At 40.5% G+C, this 14,838-nt stretch overlaps 2 protein-coding genes across 6 annotated transcripts in view; one reads left to right on the top strand and one right to left on the bottom strand.

The window, feature by feature from the left end:
- STN1 (STN1 subunit of CST complex) overlaps window positions 1–2,102 on the bottom strand; it is a 46,125-nt gene extending 44,023 nt beyond the window's left edge. For both annotated transcript variants that reach the window (XM_085064897.1, XM_085064898.1), the window contains exon 1: window positions 1,951–2,102. The gene's annotated coding sequence lies outside the window, so the exon portion shown is untranslated. The remainder of the gene's footprint in view (window positions 1–1,950) is intronic.
- Window positions 2,103–2,853: 751 nt separating this feature from the next.
- The window catches only part of SLK (STE20 like kinase), a 49,563-nt gene continuing 37,578 nt past the window's right edge, over window positions 2,854–14,838 (top strand). For all 4 annotated transcript variants that reach the window (XM_085064907.1, XM_085064909.1, XM_085064908.1 and 1 more), the window contains exon 1: window positions 2,854–3,003. In XM_085064907.1, coding sequence (XP_084921033.1) covers window positions 2,854–3,003 — 150 coding nt within the window. The remainder of the gene's footprint in view (window positions 3,004–14,838) is intronic.

Below are 14,838 nucleotides of genomic sequence, written 5' to 3'. Positions count from 1 at the left end.
AGTCCAACACTCATCTGTCAATAGAGCTGAGGAAGAACCAGGCCCTGCTATCCCAGCCCAGAACTGCCAGCTCAACTACACTTGTTCACATATAGCTTATGAAATTTTCTTTTAGTTTTGCATTTTTTTCCAGTTATTACAAACTGTGACATTCACACATAAACACCCTCCATCCACTGACATTAACCCTGAAGCTAAAGAAAAGATAATCCTAACGAAACACAAGGAATTCATGCTACAGCTTTGGATTCCTTTTTTCCCCAAATCCTCCATCAACAAGTCAGTTTAAATAAACTTACATAAATTAGTCCCAAAGCAGTTTTTATCCAAGAGAAAGCAAGTTAAAACCAAAATATTCAATTAAAAATCAATGAAAAATACTTTTAAAGCCATTGTTGCATTTTAACATCCAAATCAAAGCTATCATCCCACCTGAAGGGGCAAAAAAAAAATTGAACTTTAAGATGTAAGAAGCTAAATTGCAGCTGGTAACACTTTCTTTATTGCTGTATTTAATCCAAACTTTCTGAATGAAACTTGCATATGAAATTAATAGGTGGAGCCTGGCATTTTGCCAGATCACAAAAGGAAAAACAGCTCCTTTGGAATGCAGTTGTTTTTTGGTTTTGCCCTCATATGCATAGACAGTCTTGGTTTTAACAGCCTCCTTAACAATTTTACCTTTTGTGGCCAAGCTGTCAGTACTAGGAAGCCACAAAGCCAAATAATTTTTGAAAAACAAACGTTGATTATGACAACAAATCAGGTTAGCAAGAGTACTTGAAAGATTCTCTATTCACAGGGTGGCACTACCCTTGAAACTGATTTTATACAGTTTAAAGAAATTGACTCATGACAGAACACTGTTGTTTGATTCATAAATGCTTTGTGTCAGGGGCATCTCAATGCCTCATTATTATTACTGAATAATAATAAAACACAGTATTAATCATAATCATCTACCCTCCTTATATAGCAAACCATTGTCACGCCAATAAAATGGTCTGAGGAATAATGCACACTTGATCTTTAGAAGCTCATCATGCAGCTTAAGTTGATGGCAACTGCAGGCACTCGGGTTCACACGAGGATACGGCATTACACGATTTTCCCTGGCTGTTTGTCTCACTGTCAGATGTCTCCCAGGTCTCAGCATCGCCTCAGCCGCCGGATCGACTTCCTGCCTGTCACAAACTGTCCCCAGGTCTGCTAATTGCCCCTAATCCAGGCAACGGGAACGCCTCTTGCTTTCAAGTGAGGAAACACCCCACATTTGGCGGCATGTACACAACACAACTATTAAAATACAATTATACTTCAGGGTGAGGAAGGAATCACTTGTGGTAAGAGAAGGTTGTGAGATAGGGAAATCCAAGCCTGTCCGAGTGATTAAGTAAGATAGCGAAATTACCGAAGGAGCAGCACAAGAACATCACACCCTGCTATGACAGAAGATACACCAGTAGCAACGTCTAGGGGCAGCACTGGCCCGCAAACAAAAGAAAAAGTCTTCCAACGTTGTCTTTTGCTATCAACAGCTTCCTCAGAGAGCCACGTCCAAGCCCAAACCCCTCAGGAGGCATTACCTCCCCACACAGCCCTCCCGACACAGAGGAGCCCCTCACGGCCCTTCGGCTCCCACAGCCACACTGGGGACTCAGGACACCCAGCCACCACTGAGGGGAAGCTGTCCCCCTGCCTAGGGAACATCACCTCTGCCACAGGGTGGGGACAGCCTCCCTGCACGGGACAGCGGAGGGGCAGGGAGAGAGGCGCGGGGTGTCCTGCGGGATCAGAGGATAAGGGTCCCTCTGCCACACGGCGCTCCCGTAACGGCACACAGCGGACTAAAGGGAAACAGGCCGGAGGAAGGACCGAGCACTCCATCCCTGCTCTGAGGGAAGCACGGGGCGCAGGCGCCCCTCCATCTTGAGCCCCACACCGACTTACCCGCCCGGAGCCTCCGCGCGCTCCTATTGGCCGGGGCCGCGTCCGCAGCGTCACGTGATCAGGGCGAGCCCCGCCTCTTCCCCCCGCCCGCGCCGGGCCCGAGCCGTTGGCGGGGGAGGGCCGCGCGCGTGCTGCCGGTGCGGCGCGTGCGCACGCGCCGGGGGAAGGGGGGAGCCGCGGGGGCGCGCGCTGCTGCGCGTGCGCCGGCGGCGGGGCGGCGGGAGGGGCGCGAGGAGGTTCCGGGAGCGCGGGAAGAGGGGCGGGAGCGCGGGACGCGCGCGCACGCGCCGGCGGCGGGCGGGAGCGAGGGCGGAGGGGGCGGGGGTGCCGCCGGTGCCGCCCCGCAGGAAGCGGAGCCGCCCGGGCCCCGCTCCGCGACAGGGCGAGCGAGCGAGTGCGAGAGAGGCCGGCGGCGAAGCGTCATTTTGCGCCGCTGTGCCGCCGCGGGACGCCGCTCCGCGAGGACGCCGGCCGAGAGCCCGGAGCGGGGCAGCCCCCGCCCCTCCTTCCATCCGCCCCGTCCTGCGCGGCGGGCCGTGACCGCTCCCCGCTGCCCGGCGCGCAGCAGCTGCCCCCTCCCAGCGGAGCCGCGACCCCTCCTCCGGCTGTGCCGCCGCCCGTCCCGGGCAGGGAGCCCGGCACTTGTTGCTGCCGCGATGCTGACCGGCCCGGCCGAGTAGGGACCGCCGAGCCCGTCGGGGAGAGCAGCGCCGAGCCCGGCCCCGTGCGGGGCGTCGCGGGGTGTCGTCTCCCCGCAGCGCCCGGCGGTGACGGCCCTTCCCGGGCCACGCCAAGACTTTGGTCTCCGCGTGGGAATCGCGCCCGGCATCACCGCCCGCGCCAGGTGGTCCCGGCGGGCTCAGGGCGCAGCGCCGCCCGCCCCATCCCTCGGCGGCAGCGAAAATGTCCTTCTTCAACTTTCGCAAGATCTTCAAGCTGGGCGGCGAGAAGAAGAAGAAACAATACGAGCACGTCAAGAGGGATTTGAACCCTGAGGAGTTCTGGGAAATCATAGGAGAGCTGGGAGATGGTGCTTTCGGTAAAGTGTTCAAGGTAAGGGCGGGCAGCGCGGATCGCTTGTGTTGCTCATAGCTGAGAAATGACTGGGAGCGTTGCTTGTGCCTCCAGCGCTGCCCCGGGCTCGCTGTCTGCCGGCTCCCTGCCCTCGGCATTCCTGCTGGCGACTTGGGCACAACTTGCTTTGGGCGCTGAGCGCTGCGGGGGGACGCGGCCGGAGGCAGAGCGGGGGATCCCGGCGCCTCTTGGGCACGGAGCCTCCTGAAACTAAAGATAGAAAAGACCTATTAGGTCATTGTCCCGCCTTCTGCTCCACCCTGCCCGCTGCTGGATTGCTCACTTCTGCTGTGTTTTGGGTTTTTTTGGGACTCGTGTACAGTATCGCTCCTAAGCTTACAAAGACTGCATTTTCTTAGGTCTGAAAGTCTTACTTTTTTTTTTTTTTTTTGGCCCTGTACGGAAGGAAGAGCATAAACAGTAAAATTGACTCCTGTGCTTCGTGTGTAGTGTACAGGGCCAAGGCTGTCGTCGCTTTAATGGGCATTCTACAGTCTTGTTCCATGTGGAGTTGAATTAAATAGTTGTGTTCTCTTGGCTTTCCCTGTGTGGCAGAATTCATGTGTTGGATCTCCTAACTTCTCTCAGTTGTTTGCTCTTTAAATCTCTAAGTGTACTGGTACAAGTAGTGTTTTTAAGGCTGCTTGTCTAGAATTTATCAAGCCGAGTAGAGTACAATGACAGATACAGCCCCTGCTAGTGTTTAACAAGACTTTAGCTTTCAGGCAGATCTTCAGCTACGTTGCCTCTTTCTAAAAGGGTGTTAATACTATATGTGTAGTTTAGGGATAGCGTGGAAAAAACATCCTGGTGGATAAGCATGAGGGAATTGGGAACTGCCATGAACTGATGCTCTGGAGCAAGTTCTGGAGATTAGGAAAAAATAGCATGAGAGGATGGCATTTACAGTGTTTCTGAGAGCTAATTCGGTTTAGAAACATTTATATTTAGAGTGTTGCATATGAGAGTTTATGAAATCTGGGTACTCATGAGACTTATGCTATTTTTGGTAGAATTTACGTTATGTTCTGTTGTACTGTGCTGGTATCACCTGTTTGTAAATTTGAGCAGAAGTGCCACAGTTAGTTAAGAATGTTAGGTGGGGTCATTTCACCAAAGGAATGCATGTCCATGTTCTATATTAAGAACATCTAGTTTATTTAGATTTTGGTGTCATACAGTCTAGATGGTGGTTCTCATGTCATTTTGGAATATTAGAGTTTTGGATTTTTTGTTAAAGTATCTGGGAATATGTCTGAAGTTGCTCTATCATAAAGCCTGCTCACTACAAAAACATAACGTCTCTAACGGTGTTTGCAGAGTATTAAAGTTTTAATTTGAGCTTCATAGTGGAGTTTTGATTCCCATTTTGTGAATGTATGCGTCAGATAAAATACTACATGTGTTTTCCTCTTGCCCCATGTGCATTTCCCCTTCCATCCTCAAACCTCTTCTCATTTCATGTTTATCTGTAGGTATGTCTGTATTAGCAATAGTAGTAGAGGAAGGTGTCTGAGCAAGGCAGCTGGTAGATTTTGCATTTTAGTTTACTCTGCACACAAACAGGAGAATGTTTTCTAATTTTTCACTTTGAGATTCATTTCTGACTGTGAAATGACAGAGTTCACTATTGAAATATAATTTTTCAAAATTATACCCTCTTTTAAAAATTATGGTAGGCAGAACTACACATGTGATTACACTGGTCAACTTGTTGAACTTCGTCCTTATGAGAATTAACAAGCAGTATTTCTGGAAAAACATTCCCATTTAAAAAAAGGAGTAGGTTACTGCATGTGTTCATGCATCAGTATTTTTTTTGTTTCCATCTAGTTTGAGAAGGAGGCTTACACACAAACTGTGCTTGTGTCCCTGCATCTGTGTGCTTCCCAAGAAACCATTTGGAAAGCAAGAAAGGTGTGTTAGGTTGTTCTTTCATGGATATACACCTCAAATGAGAAGCTGCAGGAATAGCCATTCAATTCCTTCTCACATTTTGAATTCAAAACTATAAGTTAGAGCAAAGCTCTCAAGCAAGCTTGAAGACTTCGTCTTTAGGTAATGGAAGTGTGGGGGTTGGGGTTTTCATTTTGTGTAATGGATTTTGTTTTATTTGCCAAAAACCCCCATCACCCTAGTGTCAGTTACATTTGCCAAAACTACATTTGCCTTTGTTTAAGATCTTAGGATCTGTGTGTGACAGGGTCTTGGCAGATGTATGTTAAAATGAAATTGCCATATAAATAAGCCTTTGTATACTTTGAATTTCTAAAAAGTAGGTTAGATGGGTTACATGCTATGATTTCCCATAAAGGAGTAATTGGTTTAGTTCTGTAACTGATCTTCTGAGCAAAGTGTCAAATATTTAAAAAAAACCTCAAAAACAACTCTAAATTATTCTGACAGTACTGGAAAGCCTTGCTGATTAAATTATTTACTTAAAAATGCTGTCCAGTGGTAATTAATTCTGTGTACAGAAGTCTTAAGGGCATTGAAAACTTGTGATTCATTCCACTTCTTTGCAATCAAGTACAAGGATCTTGCTTATTTTTTTTAATACCTTAGTCTGATTTCTAGAAGAGCCTATTTCCTTTGAAGCTGTTTGTTCCGGTGTTCTAAGGCTTTTTGAGTTCTGACAATTCATACATTTGTATTCATGGACTTCTAAGTAATGTTTAGAAATACTCTGAGTGTTTCAACTGCTGTTGCAAGTCTCTTGTGATCAGAGGAGCTCTGTAATTGCAGACTACTGATGGCAAAGGTTTATGGCCATGGAGGACTTTTCATTCTGGCCCTTTTCAGACTCTTCAAAGAGGCCACTTTTAGGCTGTTTTCTTTTTGCTCTTGGCTAATGAATAATGGTGTAGTTTTCTGTCCTTTTACAATTTATAGATCCTTGCAGTACTTCAGTGTCAGGTGATGGCCCTTCTAGAGAATTTCGAGTTTCCTGGTGATAGAATTTTTTTTCCAATCTCTTTTATGTGCTTTTCTTGGATTATTTAGAATTACTGAATGTACTGTTAGAATTCTGACAGACACTGGAGAGGCATAATATTAGCATTGGAGGCTGATTTCAACTTTGAAATTTGGCAGACACAAAAAAAAGAAAAAACAAAAGAGGGACAGTTTAAAATTGCACTTGATTTGATCAGGTTAAGTGCCCTGCAAAAACTTGGGTTTTATTGTGATTGTAATCAGTTTGCTTTAGAAAGTAGTTACATTATTATATCATGTTGCTGTATTGTGCATTATTGTGCCCTATTGTGTCAAACCTCAGTTCTGTGCACATTGTAAACATTGCTTTAAGGTAAATCACTGTGTTAATGACTCTCATCAGCTTTAAAGTACTTTCTGAATTCCCAGAAGCAAGTGTTCAGATGATGTGAAAACAGACCTTTCAAATGCCTGATGTGATCTGTGGCTTTTTCTGGCTACATATGAATATCATTAATGAAAATGCAGATATCTTCCAAAGTTAACCTTTGGAAATAAATAGTGTGGGGCCTGTATTTCAGTAAAATTTGCCAGCCTCTTTTGGCAGTAAGAATAGACGTACACTGATAGAGAAGACTTATATTGCAAAAAGGCATTTTCCTGGTGTCTGGTTGGTGTCATCTCTGAGCCCTTCACTAGAGGATACTCCTCCGAGAAATTAATGTACTTTTGGCCATGATTATGATTATTATGGGTACCATATGTGCAAATATGTTAAGTTTTCTGTGGGAACAGATTCTATAGAGATACAATATATGTGGCAGTGTACAATATAAGCTATAGGGTATCTCTACATGGTATGTATATATATAGCAATATATTGTGTATATATATTTTAATTATTATTAGGGCATCCTGTGGACTTGTCTGGCTTTGAATTTCATTCATGCTTCTTTGTTTGAACTGGAGTGTCCTGCCCATTTGTAGTATCTCATTCATTATCCCAAAGCTAAGATGCTGGAAGCATTGTGTATACAAGATTCTGAGGAATTTGGAAAATGAAACATATGTATTTCATATGAAGTAACTAGCACAAGTTTTCCAACTTTGAGCAATTAGTTGGCGCTTGGTTAAAAAAAAATAATCTGTGTTTTCTGTAGGTTCAGAGAAGTTTTGTGGAAGCTGATAACCATAATCATGGTGAACAGTATTACCCAATTGCATTATCTTCTGAAAATTATAAGTACATTAAGTATTCATATTTACTTCTGTTGACAGTAGTAGCCTGTACTAGCTCATCTTTGGCTGGTGATAGTGGACATTTGACAATAGTGTTTCTTCAAGTCCAATAATCCAGTGGTGTTGATTCATTTAAATCAAGCCTCTGTATCTGTGTTTGAAACCATCTTATCTATAATGTACCTATTGACTTACAGGACAGCTTGGTTTTGCCCCAATGTTTTCTACAGCAGGAAGAAACAAATACTGTTTTTAAGTAGTGATTCAATAAGACTGGACCAATTATATAATTCGATGATTATGTGTTCTTAACTCCTTATTATGTTAAAATATGAACTGACTACTGATAGCTGCTTAGAAGTATTTTTTTTGTGTGCTACTAACATCATAACTTATTTTCTAATCCTAGAAAATGCATTAATTAGTCTGGCATATAAACAAAATAAAGACAGAGCAAGGAGAATTTATACTTTCTAGTTTCTTTGGTCATACAGCACATTGTTCTAAATTCCTACTGTTGGATATTTCAGCCTGAAGTTATCCAGATGATAGTAATGTATCATGCTGCTTCCTGGGGTGGATATCTTTTACATCTCTAACTTACCACTCACAGGAATAGATTTTGACCACTTACTTAATATCTAAGCTTGAGGCACAGATAGGCTTTTTTTCCCCTACTCTTTATCTTTTTACTTACGTGGTGTCATTAGATCCACTGATTCTTCAGAAGAGTTTGGTAGAGCTGTTGAAACTTTGCAGACATTTCTATATGAATGATATAGTTCCCTGTGGAAGGATGTTGCTTGAGTTTGAAAAGTCTTATATGTTTGGTACTAGTTGGAAGATAAATTGATATTTGAAAGTTTCCAGACAAACACGGTGTTTCACAAACAAGTTTCATGTGTGACTCTGCCATGAGCCCAGACCTGGAAAGAAATAGCAGGTGAAAATGTCCTAGATGGAAGTTCAATGAATGAATCAGTAGTTCAGGACTCCTAGCAATTTTGATTAAAATTGTTTGCTATACCAAATATATTTTCTGCTAATTTATTTTCATTCATAATTGACTGTATAAGTTGACCTCTCATTAAACTGGAGCAGTAAAATAGTGCAGTTGCCCTCAGGAGATCTGAATTAATAATATTCTCTTAAATGCTGTGTTGCTTTGTTTAGCCATTGAGGCATTAGTAGACAGAGAAGATACAAGAGTTGATTTACTCTCAAGAGACTAATGTATAAGGTGCTTATATTAAATTTTAAATATTTAGTCTAAGTGAAATAGAACTAAAGCTTTACCTAAAGCTTGCTGTGTACAGTAATCTCTGTAAGAGTAGCCTGAGTATTTTAGGGCTTCTGTGAATGATGAAAAAAGATGAATGGCAGTCATAGAAGGCAAAGGATCGTAATCTTGCTGATCAGCTTGGTGACTTGCCCTACAATGTTATCTTTGTTTTCACACTTTTGCAGTTTTAGCCTGGTTAGAAGATACCAGATGAGGAAAAGGCAGTATCACTGTTTTAAACTTCTGGAAATGTGTCAAGGGGAAAGCTTTACAGAGCTCTTTACACCTATTGTCACTCCAGCTAAGTTTTCTGAGGAAATGCTGGTGCCCGAAAGTAATCTGTAAATTGTAAACTGAGATAACTTTCTTGACTTCAGTGGGTACTTCTTACTTACCTTTCCATTTTGTCTGTAGCAAGGAAATACTCCAAAGGAGCATAGCACATGTGTGGCTCACTTTTTGGACATATTTGCATCACTTGGCTTAAAATCAACATCACAATACTTAACTTATGAGTAATGTATTGTCTGTCTGTTGCATTTGGAATTAATACTGCAGACAAGTTTGTGGAGGATAATTATAGAATGCTTGTGATCAGTCCTTGGTAAGACAGTCATTTTTTCCAAGGTGTGAGCATAGTTATATAAACTGTTTAAAACTCTAAGTAAATAGGAAATCGTTATTTGATTTTATTTATGTTTATTAAGTTCGCTTTAGTTTTTATTTTTCATGTCATCTGATATATCATATTTCTTAGCTAACTGTTTGTGTAACTGTTTGGACTGTGATTTTTTGTCTGGAGAGTAAAATTATAGATTTCAGCCATAAGCTAATTGTGACTGTTTCATGTAAAATAGAATGCACAATGAAGCTTCTCTAAGCTGTTCTAACTTGGTAAAATAATTCTATCTCAAGTCACATGCTGTCCATTTCATTTAATAATTCTGATATAGGTTGTTTGGGTTTTTGGTGGGTTTTCTTGGGTACTTTTGGATTTGTTAATGGTTTTGTAGACAACGTGGTTAAAACTTTAATCACTGGCAGGGTCCTCCAGTACTAGAATCCTCCAAGTATTCCAGAGCAGTAGTTGAAAAATTTCTTTTGGTGATGACTCAAATTCCAGTTTTGACCACCCTGTAAACAACATTTAAGAAATAATTTGTTCGGTTTGTATTTGCAAATGCCACAATCCCAATCCCCAGTTTGGGATTTCTTTTATTTTATTTTGTTGGTGTTTAAATGGAGTGCACTTATGAGTTCATGTTTCATGGCCATGACCCACGTTTTGAGAATCTCCTAAGATTATAAACGTCATTCTGCTTCAATGGCAGTTGCGTCTGTGTTCAAGAGGAGTCTGTAATTAAACCCTCTGATTTGAGATTTTAAATACATTCCTTGAGACCCTGGTGGCTGAGGTGTCATTTATAAATACTTTTTCAGTCTTTGCTTCTTTGTGCTCCCCCAATAACCTTTAATTATATTCAGATTATACACAGAGTTGACAAATTCATAGTGTCTCACCTCTTTTGCCTATTGTCTTATTTTACAGTGGCTGCCAAATTACTCAAATACAATGCTTGTGCTATCTTTTCTTTTGATTCTGTTCAGATTGTTCCAGTTTTCCATGTTTAGTGATGGAAAAGGCATGAAATTTGCAGTTAGAAAACAAAGCAGACTGAATTAGTAGCACAGAAAACAGATAGAATTAATAGCACAGAGTGAAAAAATAAACTATGTTCTACAAATTTTCTCCAAAACAATATAAACTACATGTTTTCACCCCCTCTAATTAATTCTTAATGACTTTATAACATGATTACAGTGTGGAACGCATGAAAGAACTTTTAGCTGTCAGATATATCTCAAATATGTCATGTGGAAACACAGTTTTTCCACTCAGAAAGGGGAAGGAATTTTTTTAGGGAGAAAGAAGTACTTGCAGAATATGTTTGAAGGATGTTAGGCAATAGAATTGCCTAAGTTATATTCAATAAAATCTGGTAGGTTACCTCAAACCACTCTGTAATGGTATTCAGACTTCAACAAAAAGTGAAGTCTTTACTGTAAATGTTAATTTTCCACTGGCATTTCAGATTTTCTGTTGAATATGCTCTGTATTCACAACACAAACCAACTGAAGTAAACACAGCAGATTTACCTAAAGCAAAAAAGCAAAAAAAAAAAAAAGTAATAAAACAGTAGTGTAAGATTATTTTAATATTTAATTTATCAGCTCAAAGTACCATGTTTGGTTTTAGGAGGATATAGTTTCTTGAAGGAGTTCTCAATGTATGTAAAAACAGGTTACAATATAAAAGTTATAGATTTGCCTTTTTTTTTTTACTGTTTTGGATTAAGACTGGTTTTCAGTATTTTTTTGTGGGATTGCATGTGTGTATATAGAGAGGTTAATGTAAGGCAGCTAAGCACAAATGGTGATTTTTGGAAGCTAGGAGAGAGACAAAGTACTTCCCCTCTTCCTTGCCATGTTTATGGTTTTTGGCCATTTTCTAATTAGGTAATTACCTATAGCCTAGAGCAAGAAATTGCTCAGAGATTCATGCTTGAATCAAGTTCTACACAAAATGTAGCTTTAAGAATGTTTTGAATACCTGAGGCATGCTATTCTATGATATGATTTTAAAATTTTACTGAATTTTCTATGGAGAAGAATACGAAGAAGTGAAAAAGTAGGATCGTACTGCAGTCGTCAAATCAATTTATTGATTAGTGTTAAAAATTTGCTAAATGTCTCCTTACTACAGAGGACTAAGTGACTGTTATCTCAAAGTGTCCATCTTGAAAATTAGTCTGGTGTTTTCAGAAAATCTGAAAACGAAGGAGGCCCTTGTGAATATAGAAACTTCATTATTTTCAGAAAGAATTTTTCATTAAAGCAGTTATTCTAAATGAGTGGGTGAACAGAAGTGAAGTTTTTTTTTTGGGGAGAACCATTACCCTAGAATTGAAGTTGTGCCAGATCAGAATTGGTTTACTTGGTATGGAAGCAATGGTGAATCCCCATCCTAAGGCAGAATTGGGTTTTAATCTATCTAACTTGATAATGAGTTGGAGAAGGCTGTCCCTTTGCTTTCTTCGTATCTCTTTGAATGGCATTTTAGATCTGAGATTTCCTTGTTTAAGGAGGACTTTAAGGAACTGGGTTTTGTCTCTAGAAAGGTTTAGTCATAGCTGTGATTCCGAAACAGTGGTCTGAAGAAAGTTACTGTAACTTTGTCAGTGCTACTGTAATAACTTGGCAAGACTTTTTGCACAGGATTTTATTCTTTCTTTATCTTGTAGGTAATGGTTCTCCTGAAACAGATTGATGCTGTAAAAACAAAGCTCTTTTCTAACACGTGTCTAGATTTCACATTACAGAAGAAACTTTTCGCTTGTATTTCTAAATAGTATTTTACCAGGAAAAGAGTTAATACCTTTGTAATCAAAAGGCGCTAAAACCATAATGGAGAAATGGTAATTGAGTGCCTCAGCAAAAATTAGAATGTTTCAGTAAACCCTCATCTCCTTCACAGCCATTGTCTCAATCAGGATTTATTCAATTCATGTGCTGCATTTTTTTATTTTGTGAAGTTCAGTCATGTTCCTGCCCCACCTTCAGCTTTTCCTGTTTGAATTGAAGAGGCTCAACCTTTCTAGTCTGCTTTTTGTAAGACAACTGCTTGACCCTTTAATTTTGATTGTCCTTCTCATTCTCTTACTTGCTTAACTTCTGTGGATGCTGCAAGTCTTTGAGTTCACCGTTCAGACAAACAATTCTGGTTTTTATTGCTGGATAGTCAAGGGTCAGAAGCACAGGTCTGTGCAGCTACAGTACACCGTGAGGTGTGATCATTGCAGGGAAATAGGGTTGGAAGAGTGAACAGGAGTTATCCCCAAGACAAACTTAAATCGTCTACTGGGATAAGTGGAGAAATGGATACTCTCAGAGTTAGCCAAACTTTATTACTCTTTCACCCTTTCCAACTAATTTTTGCTAAGAGTGGAGATGTACTAATCAAGTTTGCAAGTAACCTGTCTGTTTTTCATCTTTCTGGGGTGGAAAGCATGAAAGCTTAAAAATTACCATTTCAATAATACTGTCAAGTGTTTCCCATTGACAGGGATAGCTGGGGTACCTGAAAATGTCTCCTTTGCTCTTGGCTGTAGCAAGAATTTCAAACTGTCTCTTTGTAGCAAACATAGGTGTTCTGGCCACCTTAAGAACCCAGTAAGCTGACTGTTGATTTTGAGTTCTACATTTGAATAAAAACAAACAAAAGCCCCACATACTGCCCTTGGCACTTAAAAGTGAAATACAAAAAGGAGCTCGTGAACAGACTTGTATCCTCTACTATTTGTGGTGTCTGTTTCAATGTTTATTGATGCTGCTGTAAATTTGTAACCTTTAATGGCCCAACATAGGACCTCACCTTTGAGCCAGTGCAATATAAAGAAGATTCTTTTGAATCTCTGAAAAGCATTAAAACAGTGAGGGACTGTGATATTTACTAAGTGAAACAGTCAACAACACACTGCTCTCCAACACTGTGATTTTAGTAAGTACAGGAGTGACATTTGAATGATGAGTGTCAGAGTCTTACCATGACTTTATTCCACCGCAGTTTCTGACGATGCTGGCAGGGTTCTGGCAGTGTGTTCTCCTTCCCACATCCTTCCTTGTGACAGACCTGCTGCTTGCCAACCCCATCTTGATCTGGTTCAAGGAACTAAGCCACGCAAAAGCTGATTGTCCATGTAATCTTCTTGGCTACCCAGACCAGCTCACGAGAGGGCCAGACAAGTGACACTGCTAAGGGAAAATGGACAGGGCAGTATCAGCATTGGTTTCAATAGCTGTAAAAGGGTTGGCATATCAATATTCTAAAGTTGTTAAGGTATGTCAGGTGAATGCTTTTTGTCAGGGCCAAAGGAAAAATAGACTTGCTCCTGTTGTAGGAACCATTTGCTGTTAGCAACTACTAATAAAAAGGTACTTGTAGTAAGTGCTGCTGGTGGTGTTTTTATCAGCCAGTGGTTCTGTCCCTTAGCACCACTGATACCCAGGCTAGGTGAATTTTGTTATGGAGGCATGTGTATGGTTAACTGCAAATTACCTATACACTTATGATCCCAGTTTTAGTTCAGGTGGTGATTCTCTTTTCTACTTTAGATGTACTCAATAACTGCTAGAAAAGAATGAAAATTTTATAAGACTTCTTATTTGGCACTAAGTCCACTTTGTATGAGGAAAGTACAGAAACTGAATTGAATTTCAGAGTGAGTAGGGTGCTATGAAACAAGAAGTGGCTTTGATAATTTTTCAAAAGGAATGGAATTCTTCATTCCCTCTCACTGTACAAATATAGAACAAAAGACGGTCCTCTGCTTTAAAAGGCCTTCAGCCAAATAATAAATTTAAAAAATAAACACAGGCGAGAGGGAGAAGTAGAATAAAGAGATGAAGTAGTTTTCTCTTAACAAGACCTCCCTCTAAGAGCCATGCAACATCACTTCTTGGAGACATGGGCAAAATAAAGCTTCCATAACTCCATTAAAATTAACATTTTCACACTGTTAAGAAGCAAGAACAGTTCTTCCTCCTGAATGTCTTGTGTGTTTATCTGTTTAATATTATCATGACTCTCAACAGTTCTGTCAGAGGAACAAAAATGTTCTGACTTTACACAAGAAACTTTTATTGATAAAAGTTTGTTAGTAGCAAATGTCTGAGTAGAATAGCTGGTTTTCCTTTCCTTATTTTGTGCATTGAGCTCTGCAAAGAGTTGAAGAATTTTGTCTTGATTTGTTTATCTGGATTCTTAAAAAATAATTTTATCAAGTAATGCAATTATTCCCATGGCCATTTGTGTTTATCAGTAGCATTCTAGGTAAATTCTGAAGAAATTACACTAATCAGTAAAACGTCAAACAGCCAGTGCATAAAACATGAGAATTTGAAAAATATAATCAGCAGCAGCATGCTTCTAAATTAAAATTTCCTTTGAAATCTGCTGATAAGTAATAGGATTTGCATTCATATGGTTTCTCAGAGTAGTCAATTTTCATAATTGGTTAGTTGTTTAAATTCAACAATTAAAAAAACCCCAACAAACCAAACAGTTAATCTGAAAGGCAGCATCAGAAGCAACATATTCCACCACTGTGCTGAATATGAATGAAGTTCATTTACAGAGCCCAGGATGCTATTTTTGTGGTACTTGAATAGCCAGTTGTCAAGGAATACCAAATGTTTATTGAGATGGCTCTTTCTCATCTCTTGAGACGTGATATTTGCAGCACAAAGGTAGCCAGCTCATCTAAACTGTGTGAGGCACCTTTTGAGATTTCATTTTGTG

This window comes from Lichenostomus cassidix, chromosome 6 (genome assembly GCF_008360975.1).
Source record: "Lichenostomus cassidix isolate B80296 chromosome 6, HeHo_3.0, whole genome shotgun sequence".
Lineage (NCBI taxonomy): Eukaryota > Metazoa > Chordata > Aves > Passeriformes > Meliphagidae > Lichenostomus > Lichenostomus cassidix.
Note: the sequence above shows the minus strand (reverse complement) of the source record. Positions and strands in the feature narration are given on the sequence as shown.